The 18,684-nt window shown below is 34.1% G+C and overlaps 1 protein-coding gene across 2 annotated transcripts in view; it reads left to right on the plus strand.

Annotated features, from left to right (window-relative positions):
• The window catches only part of LOC145258091 (uncharacterized), a 448,867-nt gene that overhangs the window by 396,236 nt on the left and 33,947 nt on the right, over positions 1-18,684 (plus strand). For both annotated transcript variants that reach the window (XM_080115832.1, XM_080115838.1), the window contains exon 5: positions 16,692-17,678. In XM_080115832.1, coding sequence (XP_079971958.1) covers positions 16,692-17,678 — 987 coding nt within the window. The remainder of the gene's footprint in view (positions 1-16,691; positions 17,679-18,684) is intronic.

Consider the following 18,684-nt stretch of genomic DNA (forward strand, 5'->3'; position numbering starts at 1 on the left):
TAAGCATTTTAAGATTTTTCAAATATTTTCGGGTTCATGGACGCCGGACGTGAGAAGATCGATCTGGGCATTAGATGCACACACGTCATCAATAATCTGATGTAATAGCTTAGACTACGCTTTTGTCTCTCGTGTACTTTCTCCGACAGTAGCCGGCGTCTTCCGTGACTTCACAGGTACACATTAATGGTGGATGCTACAATGAACTCTTAGCCCTTGTACCCCCTCGACGTAAATACCCTCGACAAACTCGACAATCATCAAAATCCCACCCTTATACAATAGATATCCCTAGATGTAAGAAAGCCTTCTGCTCTAATAGTTTCTTCTCCTCTTTGGAATTTCTTTCCGGTTTCCTACTTCCCCAACTGTACTGATATGCAGAAATTCAAGTGTAATATGAATAGATGTCTTGCTGCTCAACTCCCTACATAGTATCCTTGCAAATTATGTCCCTGATAGTAGCCCCCTATATCAAAGTGGCACTGTGTCTTGTTTGGAGTAAAAATGAAATTTAAAAAAAAAAAAAAAAAAAAAAAAAACATTTTTACTGTTCCACATAGATTTTTTTCTCGCGTTCTGTTCTAGCCGCCATTTTTAACACTTACGATCTTCTGTCGTGTGATGTTATTATCTTTGTTGCCGTATTTACAAGTTGAAAGTATATTCAATGAATTGTAATTGATGTAGTGTGCGTTATATTAAAGCGCTGCTGTTTTATGGGCAATTTACAGCAGGTATGTTTTAGTTGCCGGGCTATCAAGTCCATACGCAAACAAAAACATGCCACTGACGTATGAAAGCTGTCTTTATCTTTCGGGGCTTTAAGTACAAAAGAAAATATTAAATTGTAATCTTTCGAAGCGGATCATTTCACGCTTTATGCTTTGGGGCAGAAAAGGAGATGAGGGAAGGGATGCCTGTGAACGTCTCCCTTGAACGAGATGGCGTCTGGATTGAAATGTTCTCGAATCTAGAAACGTGATAGGGGCGTTCAAATAGAATCCACCGATGGCCTGTCACTTTGTTGGTTGACACCACCTGATGTTTATCGCAGAGCTTTTCGTCTCGCGCGGGTGAACAGAGAAAAAATGATATCACTCGAGGCACAAGAAAAGCAAAGATTAAGTTAAATGTATTGCGTATATTATGTGGGGAGACGTTTTGATGTGTTAGAACATAAAGACAACGTAATTATATATGTTTTCGTTTATTTTAAAAGCACAAAGGAAAACCGATTTCAATGGTGAATTAGAAATACTAATTTAAAGGCTAATATGATCAACATTTTTTAGGGTATATATTATATAGGTATATCCTTTACTTTATAATAAAGACGAACGTGTATTTATTTATATATACGCATATCAACCTCGTCACGCAAACTGTCTGATGAAACCATTTCACGTTTAGGTAAAGGAAGAAAGCAAGTAGCTAGTCCGACAGCTTCCTCCTGCCGCAGTCAAGAATTAAGTCAGGAAGACATCCTTCCCTCTTTTTCCATAATGAAATGTTTTCTTTTTCTTTCTATATAGAGTCATATGTTTTTTTCTTTCTTTCTTTTTATTAAACTTTCTAGTTTAAGATATTTTCTTTCTTTCATTAACTTCATTGACTGAGATGTTATTATATCTGAATATTAATACAAACACTAGCGAGCGAAGCATAAATTTCTTTCTGTCACTTTCTGATGGACAGCGTACATTTTTTTTTTGGGGGGGGGGGTTTGCTTTCGGTTTCGATTCTGACTGATGGCACTGAAGTCACAAATTTATTTATTTTTATTTTATTTTCTATTTATTTATTTATTTATTGCTTTCACGACTATATATTGGATACAATATCATATGAAATAATCAATAAAAAAAATTAACTCTCTTATAATATATACGAAATCTGGATAATATCACATGAATACAGTACCTTTTGGTATCCTCTATACCATCTACAGCTAAACAAAATCCAAAAGAAAAAACGTCGACAAAAATATACGAAACCAAATCTAAAACATGAGACAAGCCAACCAACCGACAACTCGACATACAGAGCCTCTTATAAAAATGTACAGACGCATTTGAAAAATGAAAATACTTATTTATAACTAATTCATTGAGAGGCTTCTCCTACTGCGGAACTTGTTTGATTTCCCGCATGGCGTCTTGAAAATGAATACTCAAAATGTCGTCTGCCAAGGAAGATACCAAAAAAGGGGGAAAAAATGAAATAAGACAAAAAAAATACTGGAAAAGATTGGCAAAACCGGCTGAGTTATCTAGCTGAGAAGAAACTGGGTGACAATGTTGGTGAAAATGGAGCAGGCGAGATTGACAAACTTGATAAGGTGGAAATTATTCCACACTTGTACAATTATCAAATCTCCCTAAACAAAAATAATAATAATAATAAAATTACGCTGTAGCATGCGTTGAATTGAAACGCTATGCAATAATGAAATTCCTAACAGTCGGGTGGGGATCACAGTGTTCTATCTGTTCTGTCTCTGAGGTGGGTAGCAGCCAGTACCTTCTCATTGTGAATGCGATAAAGGGTTAATAGTCATTTGCTCTTTAAATCAATGAATCAGTCGTGTTCCCACTGATGTTTCTAGTGTTTCTGTTCATGATTATTTATATTAGAGATTAATCAAATATTTATTGAAATCAAATTAAAATAAGAGAAAACTAATGCGAATGTTTTATTATAATAATAATAATAATAATAATAATAATAATAATAATAATCAGTTTAACTTGTTTTACATGTTTTTCGAAATTGATTTCCAAACTAACCTATCCTTCTTTCTCTCAAACCCGTCTTTATCACATTCTCCAGTTTTTCTTTGCCATTTCCCTGACAACTAACCCTAACCCTACTACATCTACCAACCTAAGAAATCTCTTCTATCCTATTTAAAAGGAGGTACTTATCCAGTTTATAACCCAATCTCTGGCATCTTCCGAAGATTACATAAGATAACAGAAGATGCCAAAGCGATTAGCCCACAGATTCTCAACCAGGGGTAAATTTACCCATAGGAAGTAAAAACTTATATAGTCTGGAGTAAATAATTGAAGTGCTTGATAATTTCAAAATATTTATTTCTTTTCATATTATGCCATGTCTAAGAAACGTAATGAAAATTAACTTAATAATTTTCTATTTAGAACAAATTTGGATTGTTTTGTTTTTTTTTTTTTGTTTTTTTGTTTTTTTTTTTGTGATACGAATGTATAATACTATTTTCATACAAAATCTAAAGTCTTAAATAATAAAAAGGTTCTTTTTGACCTTGTTTTTCTGTCACTTTATGATGGCTATGACCTTTTTTTGGGTGGGAATGGGGTGGATAAATGGAGAAATACATAAAACCGATGGACCAATAATGGAGGGAAGATTGAGTGTAAGTTGAGTAAACATAATGTCAAGTTTTTGCCGTTTTAAAATTTCATCTTAAAAACGAAAAAAAAAAATTTGTTATTTAATTGATAAAAACAACGACCTTTGCTTTCTATAGCTTGATTGCATCTGTTAATGCCTCGTTTGTAAAAAATTATTTGATGTGAAATATGAATTTAACTCCCGTTCAATCTTTTCTCGTGACTTTAACCTAAGGCCATTTAAATTGTTTTGTAATCCACGAAATAAGTTATAATCCGAGGGAACTAGGTCAGTGGAATATACAGGATGGGGCAAGATTTCCCAACCAAATTTCCCTAGAATATCTTTGGTCAGTAGTGCTGTGTGAGGACGAGCATTATCATGATGGAAGATAACTTGTTTTCTGTTAAATAAAAGAAAAATGGTCGTTTTCGGGTCAACATGGATGTGAATATTGTAGGAAAATATATTATGTTTTAATAATCTGAAAGCAAAAAAATATATATAAATTAATCATGGCGATATTTTTAAGTAATCACAATATGCATGGAATAAATGACAATGGTTTAAAATATCCTTTATGAAAACCGACAAAAACTTTTTCACTGACCTGATAATGATGTACAGGTGGTATCGGCCATGCGTATTAATTAATATACAGACAGTAAATGGTCTGATATTTATCTGGCTCTCAAGATAATGATAATAAAAGTAATGGTCTCTTAGTTCGACAGTGTAAACATTTCTGCTCTGTTTGATGTCATGAATTCTAACGACACAACACCATTTTTCTTTTCTTTTTTTCTTTTTTTTTTTTTTTTTAAACTTGGATAATTCGCTTTAGATACGTTGAATGGATGGCTGGGCGGCCGAGCTATGGTTCGTCAACATTGCGACCAACCAACAAATGGTCTAAAAGAATAGATTGATCGAATCTTTCTTTTTCTTTCACTTCATGTACAAGCATGCTCTATTTAAAAAAAAAAGAGCATTCATAATCCAAATAGGTCTCGCAATAGTTATCATAAAGATTTAAAAGGTTGATATGGTAGACTAATGGAATAAATGAAGAAACACTTAAAAATGTGCTTTGGCTTTCATCAAAAGCTTTTTGTTAGTGTTATTTGATACTGGGGCTTCATCTTGAAAAATATCGCAAAGAGAATCTATGCCCTCTTTACGTAAAGACGTAGAGATATTTGAAACCTTTGTTCTAAACGTGTGTGTGTGTGTGTGTGTGTATATATATATACTAGCAGGGAAACCCGACGTTGCCCGGGATTAAATGATGATCAACGAATATTTCACACTCCTATATTTTTATTGTTATCGAAATCCGTGAAATCGTCCGGGAGTAAGCTTCATATGTCTCCATTCAGTAACTTAGTCCAAAATATATGTTATTCTACATTGCACTACTGTTTTTTTTTTGTTTTGTTTTTGTTCGTTTTGTTTTTTGTTTGTTTGTTTTTTTGTTTGTTTTTTTTTTTTTTTTTTTTTTTTGTAAAATTATTTTATATAAACTTCGTTCCAGTTAAGGAAAAAAACATTAAGAAATTTACATGCGAGGATTGAATTTACAAACCATATCATGCAAAACAAAATAATAAAATAAAATAACATAAATTTTCAAGTCTTATAAAATTCTTTGCAATTAATGAAAAATAATTAAGGAATTTACGCGCGGAGTTTGAACCTACAAACGACGTTATGCATAAAAAAAACTATCAACTTACGCACAATAGAATTTTCACGGCCCGTTGTTCTATATATATGTGTAACTAACCGAGATACGCGACGTTCCTTGGAATTAAAGAGGATCAACAAATGTTCCACACTTTCAATACCTTTTATTGTCATCAAAATCTGTGAAATTGCACATTTTTTAACCAAATCGATTAATTGCCTGCTTTACTCGAGAAGTTACTGTTGATTTTATGCACTTTATATATTTTGCTTGGGCAGTGATAAACTTCCTCAAGCGCATTTGTGATGTTAGGCTGTATAACAGTGTTAATTTTGGTCAAAATCAGGCTGCCCCATCTTTAATCCGATTTTTTCGATTATCGATTTTCGATACTTATCGGAGGCATTTCGATACAAAGCCTATCTAAGAACGCACCCAGACACATAAATATTTTTGTGAAATTTAAAAACACGCCAGCCTAATCGTTTCCGAGTCCACAGGGAACAAACTCATATACAGACACACATAAGCAAAATCTTATATATATATATATATATATATATATATATATATATATATATATATATATATATAGGGGCGCTTCACGCGATTAGCAATAAACCAATCACAGAAGGGTGCACTAGATCTGCACAAAGCCATATCTCAGGCAACAGAGAAGAAGCCACCTCAACAATAGCCAAGTCTACGGTTGATGAGTTCCATTTTTCTTTGCATCGGAGAGCGTGACTTAGCCAACAAAGGCGCCTAGTTGCAAACAACTGAGAGACGAGGAGTGAGTGGACTTCGAAATTAGAGATTCCGCCTAGTGATCTGATGCAAGACAAACATTTGTGATTAAAAAATCTGTAATCTGTGCAGATTCTCCTATCACAATAGTCGAGCTTAACCTTTGTAAAGAAAGAGGATGCATAATGATTCACGATAAATCTGGACCTTTGTGCCTAGTCGTATTCCACTAGGCGACTGACGGCAAGCTTTCAGACGATAGAAGGCGGACTTGGCATTGTTAACATCATTAACCTGCCCTGTTGACGTAAATGTAATCCCCGAGTATCTAAAGACTTCAGCTTTCTTCCAAAGTACATCGACTAGCATTCCCAGCGCTAACCGTGCACATTGAATGGACATATCTTATGAATATTCTCCATCCATATTATTTGGCTTCTTCGGACTACTGTTCTCATCTTCAGTGTTATTTTCACATAGTTTCGGTTGATGTAACCTCCGACCTTCTTCATTTATATTTTGGCGAACTCGGGGAATCTTTCTGTCGAACTCGGGAATCTGAACGGAATTTCGAGCGGAATCCTTTATTTAATCAACGGGGGAAGTATGTTCTCGTTTCGCCAGCCAAAATCGGGTAGAAGTGCTTAGTAATTCGCAAATGTATAGTTCATATTGCTCGCATTGAGGATTGAATCTTTAAAATCCGGAAGAGTGTCACTTACAACTGAATTTTACCAAATACTTTATGCGTTGCACCGGACAACTGTTGTGTGTATTTCGGAATTCTCTTGCTTTTAGGCGTACAATAATATTACTTATGTAGATCATTACTTATGTAGATCATTACTTATGTAGATCATTATTTATGTAGATCATTATTTATGTAGATCATTACTTATGTAGATCATTACTTATGTAGATCATTATTTATGTAGATCATTATTTATGTAGATCATTATTTAATACAGATTACGTTGTGATAATAACACTCAAGATAAGAATAATAATCCGGATAATACACATTATCATTCCTCATCTCAAAAACTCAGAAACATAATGTTCTTCATGTATATTTTATTTTAAACTAAATAATTGACTAGTATATTCTTCTAATTTGACCAAATCTTAGCGGAATAACACTTGCTACGTCTAGCAACACCGATGAGTTGTGTATATCGAAACAGGCGTTTGTGGATGGCTATATTATATCTGTATACATATACCCCCTGTCTATAAGTTAAGATCTCTAGTAAAGGAGACAACCGTTCCCATCTAGCGTAAAGCAATAAGCTTCCGTAATGAATAGATTTCTCTCTGTTACTGGTAGTGTGTTAAAATATATGCAAACAAAGGAAGCGTTTCTTTGTAACTATTGAAATTTAAAAACTCTGTTACACAAGACCCATTAAGGCAACTCCATGAAGCAATAACAAGAATACGTGCACAGCTTTAAATGAAAAAAAATAACGCGACAAATTGGTCATCTCATTGGAATATCTTTGCGTGGGGGGGGGGTCAATTATAACGATTACTTCTCATTTGCTGCCCATAAAAACTGATCAACGGGGAAAACGACCGTTCCCTAAAGACAGCAAATTATTCGTTTGAAATTCTACTGTGATTAGTTGGAAACAGGACAGCGTTTTCCAATGCAATCGTGCCTTCTGCTTCGTTTTCATTTTTTTCCCCCCAATTTCTTACAAAGCCAGATAACTGACTGATGGCGCCATTTTGGACGCAGCTAGATTTATTTAACGACTGGTAGACGAAGAAGATGAAAATAAAAATGGGGAAGTAAATCCGGATTAATCTTCTGACGATTTATTCGTCCACGGATAATCCTTCTTATCTCGCCCAATGCAGAAAACCGAAGTTTCGTATTTCTTGTAAGTGTGATCCTATTTTAAAGAACCTGGAGAATGTTTCCGCGTTTATACGCGATATCTTGATAACAAAAAAAAAAAAGAAAGAAAAAGTAAAATTTACGCTTACGTTTTCTATACCAGATGACAATCCCGATAATTTAGAATAGAGACTATGGTTGAGATTACGATCTTGACGACCACCACTATGATTACAAAGTTAGTGCTGAGCACAATGATGGCGACGTCTATAACCCCATCACTGTACCTGTGTAACTTAACGAAAGTAGCATCGACAAAAGGGGGGGGACTTGTTAATTCACCCTTGTCCGTCCGTCCATTCGTCTGTCCGCACTTTTCTCAATAACTACGCTTTGGAATATTTTGAAATTTTGTACAAATATTAAACATGATATAAGTAAAAAGGTAACAGAACGAATTTTCCGGGAAAACTCCGGTTGCCCCCCGCCCTGCCGAGTTAAAAATGGCTAAAATTGACACCTTTGTGCTTATTAAAAAGAATTGATACCTTGGATTTTTATAAAACTTTCTGAAAAGTTGTAACTAACTGATTTCTATATAATTTGGTTTGTCTATACCTCTTTTAGGGCTGATAAAAACACTCCATTTTGGGGGACTATTTTACCATATTTGTCCAAAATTTTCTCTGTGTGTGTCTATTTAGCAGTTTTGCATGGTGCTGAACTCAAGTTTAAATATGTTAAGGCCTTGGGGACTTTTGGTGCTAAATGGGGGAAGACAAATAATGGACTTAGTCTTTTTTTTTTTTTTTTTTTTGCATGATGCAAATTTACATATGTTAAGGCCTAAAACTGCACCGTTTGTTCATTTTCACCAGAATTTGACGTCCCCTGGGGACTTTTGGGGCTATATGGGGGGGGGGCAAATGCTGAACTTAATCATGTTTTATGCCTCGATCAAGGCCCAAGGGCTACTCGAGGATAAAGATTAATTAGTGTCGGGTAAAATGTGAGACAAAACCGTGACGATCGGTAACGATGGAATTTGGATAGGGTTTGATCATTAAAGAGAACGGCTGAACAAGAACTTATTTACGTTAGACTTGAACACGACCATGTTATGGTCACTTGGGAAGCAGTCCCATGGTATTGTTTCATAGATGGGCAGTTCTAGAAAATAAACTTTCTCATGGAATTTTCATTTAGTTTTAGGCACAGATGGGGAATAAGTGTTGGCTGCTGTTGTAACTAAACGAATATTTGTTGAGAATGTTTAGCAGTGGGGGGGGGGGCATAGATTGGAATTAAGTTGAGCACCTGTCATGAAAATAACTATAGAGCAGAGATGGAGCACATCTCTTCCGTGAGAAATAACTCTTTACATCAAATAACTTCACGCCTTGTCTCGAGCGATTTCCATAAAAAAAAAATTGTAATAATAATTATGCAAGTTTTATAAGCGTTAACAGAATATATTAAGAATATTAACCATGTTCACCTTTCAAGTTGTACTTTTAAATGTTCATACTACGTATTCTCTATACGTATATTTAATGGTTTCGTTATATTGTTTTGGCCAGCATGCAGTATTTTCTTTTGGTGACATTTCTTTATTTCTAGCCAATGAAATCTCTCCGTTCGTTTTACGAATGTTCAGCGTCATCGTTTCTGCACGTTAAGCACGCTGACCTAAATAACGTCTCTCGTTATCTGCTTCCTCGTCAATGTCGCTCCTCGTTTAAAAATGGAAGACATTGCGAAAATGCATCATGGGATTAATTACATTTGCAGTTTTTTGTTTTTGTTTTTTTTTTATCTAATTTTTGTTGTGTTTTTTTCCTTCCTTTCTGCTTTCATTTCTTTTCTTTTTTTTTCGCACCTTTTTGATTGCATTTGGGATTTGTTCTGAAAATACCTCTGGTATCTTCTAGCCTTTTGTTTCTGATTCTCGAAAAAGAAAAACGCTGTTTTTTTTATATAACTTAACGCATGAAGATCTCATAACGTATCTCCATTTGACTCTACTCACTTGCCCCTTTCTTTCACACACACACACACACACACACACACACACACACCTGAAAATACTTGGGTCAAAAATGACTATCACAATAATGTGCTTGCCAAAAACCAGAATGCTATTAAGAAAATTGTAAAGGATTAGAACCAAAATATGTAGACAGACATTGTCTATATTATTTAATGAAGCATACTTCATATATATATATATATATATGATGTGTGTCTATATTTATATATATATATATATATATATATATATATATATATATATATATATATATATATATATATATGTGTGTGTGTGTGTGTGTTTATATAAGGTCTGTATGTGTATGTTTATATATATATGATTTAATGTATATATGTATGGGCATATATATATATGTGTGTGTGTGTGTTTAAGCCCCCCTCCCCTTGAGTAGACCACTGTCGTGAATGAATCTCACCAGCTACTTAAATGGCTATAAATGGGAGGTTCGCTGTTTGTAAATAAAAACAAGCGGCTTGAGCACTATAAAAGTGGTGGGTGAATCTTTGTTTAAAATGGAAATTTGTTGAGTGCAGCTCGCATGGATAGAACTGCGGACTATCAATGCGATGCTTGTAGGTTCAATTCTCAGGTAGGGAAGGTAATAGTTTAGCCGCACTGATGAGTTGTGAAACAGTACTGTATGTGGACGACTATATATATATATATATATATATATATATATATATATATATATATTCGCTTAAAATCTCTGGCCTTGATGTAGGGGAGACTAAAACTTGCTAATATGATTTCAAATTATCTGAAATAACAGCAAGGGGAGACTTGATTTCAAAATTCAATTATATTAAATTTCTTTGTATTATTCTTTTTTATATTTATAACACATACATATCAATGATAACTATTTCACATATGTTATATCTCCGTTCTTTGGTTTTCATAAATGTAGTAAATTTCACAGTGTATAAGGATTATTTTATACTGGAAATATTCATACTCACTATTTTCAAAGATGGGGAGATATAATATATATATACATTTGTATATATAGTGTCCTAGCAGACCAGCTTTAGTTTTGCTATTTTGAGATGAATTTTGCTTAGGGTTTTTTTTTTGTTTGTTTTTTGTTTTTTTGTTTTTTTTCTTGGTTGTCTCCTTTGTGGCTCTGCCAGGTTAGTCTTGGAAGTTTCCTTAAAATCTTTAAAACTACATCCAAAAATTTCCTTCGTTGGAACATTATAGTCAATTAATCTCCCGTATCGCTGAGTAGTTTTAAATGAACAAACAATAGTGCCATAGTACCAATCTTCTTAAAGGAATCATCAGTTGTGTGTGTATATATATAATATATATTAGTGTATTTAGGCAGCATTCTTTCATTCAGGCAAACATTATTAAAAACAACAGAGATACCTTGCTTAATGATTCTTTTTTTCATTTTTTCGATCTTATAGTTGTAAAAAAAAAGCCGATAAATCTAACATTTTTGTCATTCTGAACAAAACTGATTATAATAAAAAAATTCAGAATATCCTTAACGACAAAACGAAATTTAAAAAACTTAATAAAAATCCTGTAAATACTGTAAAAACAGAAATTAACAAATTAATCACAGCAAATAACGCATAAATTGGAAATTATCAACTCTCCAAGATAATTGGTGAATATAAACCCGGCTATCTTTATGGTATGGTTAAGATACATAAACCTAATGCTCTTCTCAGCCCTATCATTTCGCAAATCCCCACTCCCATTTATTCACTTACCAAAACTTTAAACGAACTTATCAGCCCATACATTCCTAGCAAGTACAGCGTTAGATCCACACATGAGCTCATGCAAATACTTAAAACAATGCAACCCGAAAATAGAAATATCGCTTCCCTTGATGTAGTAAGTCTTTTTACAAATGTCCCTGTAGCGAAAACCATAGATATAATTATAAACAACATCTACAATCATCCGGCACTCCCCCCACTTAAAATTAATAAAAAATATATTTAAAAAAATATATTAATAATCTGCACCACGGAAATACCTTTTTATGATCCTAATAGCAACATATATAATCAAATATATGGCGTCGCAATGGGATCAGTCCTCGGACCTACCGTGAGTGAATTTTATATGGCAGACTTAGAAAATAAAACATTTAAAAATAATATAAAGCCCCTTATGTATGTACGTTATGTTGACGACATACTCCTCTTAGCTGATAATGACGAACAGATATATAAACTTTAAGATCTTTTTCAAAAAAAACTCTGTACTTAAGTTTACAATAGAATTAAATGATAACAAACAAATTCACTTCCTGGATGTCCTTATAGACTCATCTAACAATACTTTCGACACAGCTGTATACAAAAACCCAACTAGTACAAAATCCAGCCTCTTGAACTTTAAGAGTGAGTGCCCTCAGCGTTATAAAATTGCCATAAATAAAAATCTTTTAAACCGTGCTAAGATGATTTCTTCTACGAAAAAAGCACTACTAATAGAAATTAAAAATATCAAACAGGTTCTTATAAATAATTACTTTCCGAATTATATTGTTGATCAACAAATTAAACTATTGTTACAGTCCCCTAAAAACCTTAACAGCAATACTAGTCAATCTTCTAACACTAATCCTATAGACATATTTTATAAGAACCAAATGGCACCAAATTTTAGAGTGGAAGAAAAAATAATTAAAAGCATCACACATAGATATACAGCACCTCTAGAGAATAATTCTAAGATTAGATTTATTATATACTATAAGAAGTATCGAACCCAGAACCTCATCGTTAAAAATAACTCCTCGCCGGCGACAAAAACGTTAGAGCAAACCAATATTGTGTACAAATCTCAATGCCCCTTAGGAGAGTGTAACTCCGAAAATAAAAACGCATATATTGGACATACAAAAACAACATTGTCCCGTCGATTAACGATGCATTTGAACAGTACTCAATATACCAGCATTTAACAAATCAACATAGCTGTCCTCCCTCTAATCTTAGAAAGGTCCTCGTGGACAACACAAGGATTTTGCAACGAGAAAGTAATTGTAAAAAATTAAAAATACTTGAAGCACTATATATAAAAGCCCAGCACCCATCTATAAATAGCATTAATTTTGAAAGTATCAATAATGTGCTGAAATGTTTAGCATAACCAGTATACGACTGGTTTTACTAACATTGCCTTTTATCATCCTAATTTTTAATCGAGTTTTTTATCACTCGTAAATGTATATTTTAATCGACTTTTCATTGACCCTTTTTATCATTCGTAACTATATATTACACTTCTATTTTTAATATTTTATCTCCACCTGATGATGATTCAAGAAAGAATCGAAAGCGCTCGTGTGAACCATGGAACATTTGTAAATACCTTCCCATCTTGGAGTTAAAAAAATCTTACGAAAGATCAAAAAAATGAAAAAAAAAGAATCATTAAGCAAGATATCTCTGTTGTTTTTAATAATGTTTGCCTGAATATATATATATATATATATATATATATATATATATTATATGGTACCCGGAAAACTCGTCCATTTTTGCTAGGAAGGAAAACTGGTCCATTATTGAATAAATATCGAATGAAATACATTTTATGGTCGTTCTTGAAGGAGATATTGTTGTTAAAAGAGAATACTTATGCCATGATATATTTTTAAAATATTTTTAATTGTCTATTGTATTTTAAAAAAATAAAACTGATTTTTCAAAGTGTTCTTTTTCTACCTAGCTTTGTCGACGTGGGAGTTGAAAAAGCACTTATTCGGCATGACATAGTTTTGTCAACTACCTGACGAATTAAGATACTTTTAAAACAAGATGAATGCGTTGTTGGAAAGTACCGTTAATAAATGCCTTTTATTTAAACTAGAAAAAAAAGTGACGTGAAATTCTTTTTGTTTCTTTTCGAGATGTACATACACACTCAGGTCGGTATTAAAATGTAATTACCAAATTATTATTAGTAGTAGTAGTATTATTATTATTATTATTATTATTATTATTATTATTTGTATCTGGTTTTTATTTTACAGTGATGCGAAGCAATCTGATAACCGACCACATAGTGAGGAAAAGTATAAGCCTTCTTTCATAGAGAGAGAAAACAGGGAATAGTTAACAGTCCCCTCCCCTCTCGGTGTTAAAAATTGCTTTTAAATAGTAACATTATTATGCAAAAACTCATTCTTGACATGAGGGAAGTCTTCGTTATCTATTTTGCATGCGAATAGTCGATCCTTTTTAATTGTTTATGAAAATTACAAATAACATTAACGACGAACAAATGCAATTCGGCTTTGTTAAAAAAGAAAACCAAATATTGTCTCATAATATTTAATCAATTACGTGGAAAACTTTCAAGAAAAATATTTAGAAAAATCTACTCTTGTAATATACGCCCCTCCCTCCTTCGAAGTGTATTTTTTTTTTTTTTTTTACGGTTCGCAAAGTATATGCGGACATAGATATAAGGAGTTTATCGTAATTTGAAAATATATGCGGACATAGATATAAGGAGTTTATCGTAATTTGAAAATATATGCGGACATAGATTTAAGAAGTTTATCGTAATTTGAAAATATATGCGGACATAGATTTAAGAAGTTTATCGTAATTTGAACATTTTTAAACAGGCATTAAATCTCTAATTAAATATTTAGAATTATTTTAAGAATCGGAATCGGTGCTTGTATCGGAATTGGGAATTAAGAAAAGAATCAATAATTGTATCGGAATCGGGGAAATTAAATATATATATATATACACTAGCAAAAGTACGCGTCGTTGACTGGGTTCAAAAACAGTCTACAGAAAATGGGCTTTGATTTATGAAAGTATGATAGGTTATGAAAAGGAAAGGTTGTAAAGAGTTAGCTTCGAATTTGGGGGTATCAAAACCAAAGCAAAATATGATGAAAGTAAAAATAAAATAAATAAACCCCATAATTTATTATACCATATCTGTTCACACTGAAGCACTTATCACAATATTCTGTGGATCTATATTAAAAAAAAAAACCCTTGTTAAACTTTGTGACATATTTCCCTTCTATGGAGGTCAGGCGCAAACGAACACCCCATAATTTTATTATACCATATTTCTTCAAACTGAAACATAATTATCAAAGTATACTTACGCAGATAGATATGAAAAGTCTTTATTAAAGTTTGTGCCTATTTTCATTCTATGGAGGTCAGGCGCGAACGCGGACCCAACAATTTTATCATACCATCCGTACTTAAGTTAAAACATACTTATCAAAGTATTATTATGTACATATATATCAAAAACACTTGTAAACTTTTTTTTTTAATTTTTTATTTCCATACTTTGTGGACCACACAAGTTTAATGAATCATCATTATGCCAAATCAAACATACCCATTCCTGTGTCTCAATACATCTTCTATCATTATATGTGATCAGTTTTCTATAATAGTCAACCATATAGGAGCCTATTCGTAACCAGACACACACACACACACATACGTTCAGCTTATATATATATATATATATATATATATGGATATTGTCGCAGACATAACAAGTAAGACATTTGTATTTAATACAACTGAGTAAATATATGTATATATAGACATATATGTATGTACTTATTGATTTGTAAATCGCCACTTGTATTCGTCTTCTAACAACAACGACTATATCTCATTTCTCGCATTGTGATAGCCTTCTAATTCTCTATTACATATATATGTATGAAAAAGAATTACTGACTCTTCGCCCTTCTCTCTCACTCTGTCATACACATACACACATATATATTTTTTAAATATTATTTTTACCTACAGACACTAGTCTTTATGCTTCCGCAACCATTAGTGTAGGAAATTATGACTATTTTTTTTTATTACATTTTCACCCCAAACAAGGCACATTGCCACTTTGACGTAGTGGGCTACTATGAGGGACCTAAGCTACAGATACTACATAGGGAGTTGGGTAGCAAGATGTCGGTTCACGTTACACTTGAACTTCTGCATGTCAGTACAGTTGTGGAAGCAGGAACCCGGAAGGGAATTCCAAAGTCTAGCAGCTCTCGAGATGAAAGTACTCGAGTAGAAAGTTCTCTTACATCTAGGGATCTCTACTGTGTATGGGTGGGATTTAGCTGCTTGTCGGGTTTCTCGAGGGGGTACAAGTGCTTGCAGTTCGTCAGAGCATTCACCATTAAAATTCTTGTAGAACAAGCAGAGGGATGCAACATTTCGTCGATGGGACAGAGGCTGAAGCTTAGATGACAGTTCAGGACCTATCAGGTTGGCGACTTTCTTTTGAACATTGTCCAGAAGCGAGAGACTAGTAGGAAATTAACCAGCCCAAATATGATAACAATACTCCATACATGGGCGAATGGTGGCCTTATAGAAGTACAGGATACTTTCGGGCGTTAGTAGCTTTCTAGCACGGTAGAGAGAGTCTACCTTCTTCGCGGCGGTCCTGGTAGTGCTCTCAATGTAATTGTTCCAACTCATGTTTTCTGTGAACGTTAGGCCGGGGAGTTTTTAAAAAATACTATAGCCGATCCAAGGATTTGAACACGGTTATAAAGTCATCTTAGACTCTTCTGTCAACCCCTAGACCGCCATCAATGAACATTGGAAAGACGAGAATTTAAATTCTGTATCATGTTAAATCGGCGGAAATATACAGTTTTATTTAATTCCATAATTAGAAAAAAGAAAGGCGATAATTCTTCCGGTGATGCCCAAAGTATGTCGAGGTATTTAAAGAGAAAGAAAACTTTCATGGCCGTGCGGGAAACGGCTAAACTAGAGAGGAACACCAGACGCCTTAGCCGGTGAACAGGTCTGAAGGCACTGAAGATGGACGCAAAAAGGGAGATAAAGGATAGGCAATGTATTTATCACCAGAAAGAAGAGTATGGCTAACATGTTTCATATTTGCATGTTGTGTAATTGTGCTATTAGATGATGATTGACATGCGAGTCTTCAAATTTTACTTATGCTTTTTCTTTTCTTTGCAGTTGGTTCCTACCAAATCTTTGCTCCGAAGACTTACACGGCTTTCTCCGGGATATTAAGGCTCAACTTTACCATTCCGCGAAACGAGTGCCTCGCGCATGCGTTCATCGCACTGATCGCGTTGGAAGAGGACCACGAGAAAGAGATACACACTGTCAGTATCGGGTGTACTTCGGGCAGCCAGAAAATAGCCTGTGGCCTGATCGACAGCGCCGGCCGCTATGTATTCCGGATGTATTCTCGAAGACACGGAGACGTTCTCACCGAATTCTTCTTCAACGTACGGTGGCCGTTTTTAGCGGTATCGATACCGGCTGAACATTACGCTTTCACCCACAATATCAGCGTCGCCGTTAGGTCGGCGGCCAAGTGCAACTCGCTGATACGAGTGCATACGTTCTATCTGGACTTGATCTTTTATGGCGAGGAGCCGAGACCACTGTTCGGGAACCCTTTCAACAGGACCAGGATTTATCAGCTAAAAGTCGCCGACGTCTCGTCAAACGCCACCTATAAATTCCCTTGTGACATCGCCGAACTCCCAGGTCGGTATCAGACCGAATTTCGCTCCGTGTACACGTCGAACCCTTTCGCCGTAACAGCTCGCGGGCAGATAATCACGAAAAGCCGTTATATGAACATTATCTGGAGTCCTAACTATTCGGTCAGCATGGCGAGACGCTATCGTTTTCCTTGCGTTGGTCGGGTTTCCGTTCCGTTTGAGCACCCGTCATGTTCGCGTCTCACCGATCGAATACGACTGTATGCTATGTACCGGAAAGTGTTGGGGTCACTGGCGTCGCCCCTTGGGGTTAAGTATCGCGCCGAGCGATTCGCATTCGGAAACATAACTTCAGTTAATTTCAGCTGTGATCTCTTTGACATTCCTGGGGATGTAACTGGATACTGTTTTGTCTACGAGACGATGACAACTGCTGGCGCTGTCAGAGAACAGACGCGCTATTGTTTTTCGGCAAAAGATAACGCAGGTAAGATGATAATAAAAATACTAACTAGCTGACCCTGCCCGGCGTTGCCCGGTAGTGTACTTGCATATAATTTGTTTTTATTATATTTTATTTACCTTTTCATGAATGTTTTTTTCAGAAATTCTACTTACTTAATCTCGAATTTATTCTTGAACGACGTCCCTTCAAGTTGATCTGACTTCAAGAAAGACCTGTAATGACTAATAACAAAAGCAAAACATATTCCTTAATGTGTTTTTTAAGACTTTCGAAAAACAAATATAATTTAATCAAATTATCTTTATAATTCAAAACAACTTTTAGTTATAGTCAGCTAACGTACTTCTTAACTTCCGGTGTAGAGCTACTACTGGAAGCGGTGACAAGGCAAATCAGTTCCTTCACTTTTAATGTTCTTCAGTATTTCTGTTTAACGGTTTATTGAAATAATATATAAGAAAAGGGCAGTAATGAAAAATTAAAAATAACAGAATCATACAGATAAAAAATAACTCAATTAGTCTTTATTTGCACTTTTAATAACAAATTTAAAAATAAGCCTTTATTTTTTTTCTTTGAAATTTAATAAGAAATATGTTTATTAAATTATAAAAAATAAAATTATTGAAATCAAAATAATAAAATTTCAAACTTCATAAAAAAAAAACGTGGCCAATACATAATATTCACAAAACAGTTGGCTTTGATTCTCCGCCGCCACATAAATTCTTGCAGATGACTATCGAAAAAGACTAGTTCTGCTATTATTATCTATATATTAATACTGTTGCACCTTTAACCTACGTATGTACGTGTGTCACGCTTTCCAGATTATAAATTATTCGATCGTTTGATCCTATTAAAGAGGATAGAATGTGATGACATACTACAAACATTAAATTAGTATGTACATACACTAATTCAATGTTCGTACTATGTTATCACTTTCTATGCTCCTTCTTAATAAATAGGATCTCCCGATCACAGAAGACGAAATGTGAAAAGAGAAATTAAATATAAAAAATCA

The sequence above is a fragment of the Euprymna scolopes genome, chromosome 3 (assembly GCF_053919585.1).
Source record: "Euprymna scolopes isolate OS-2025 chromosome 3, ASM5391958v1, whole genome shotgun sequence".
Classification (NCBI taxonomy): domain Eukaryota; kingdom Metazoa; phylum Mollusca; class Cephalopoda; order Sepiida; family Sepiolidae; genus Euprymna; species Euprymna scolopes.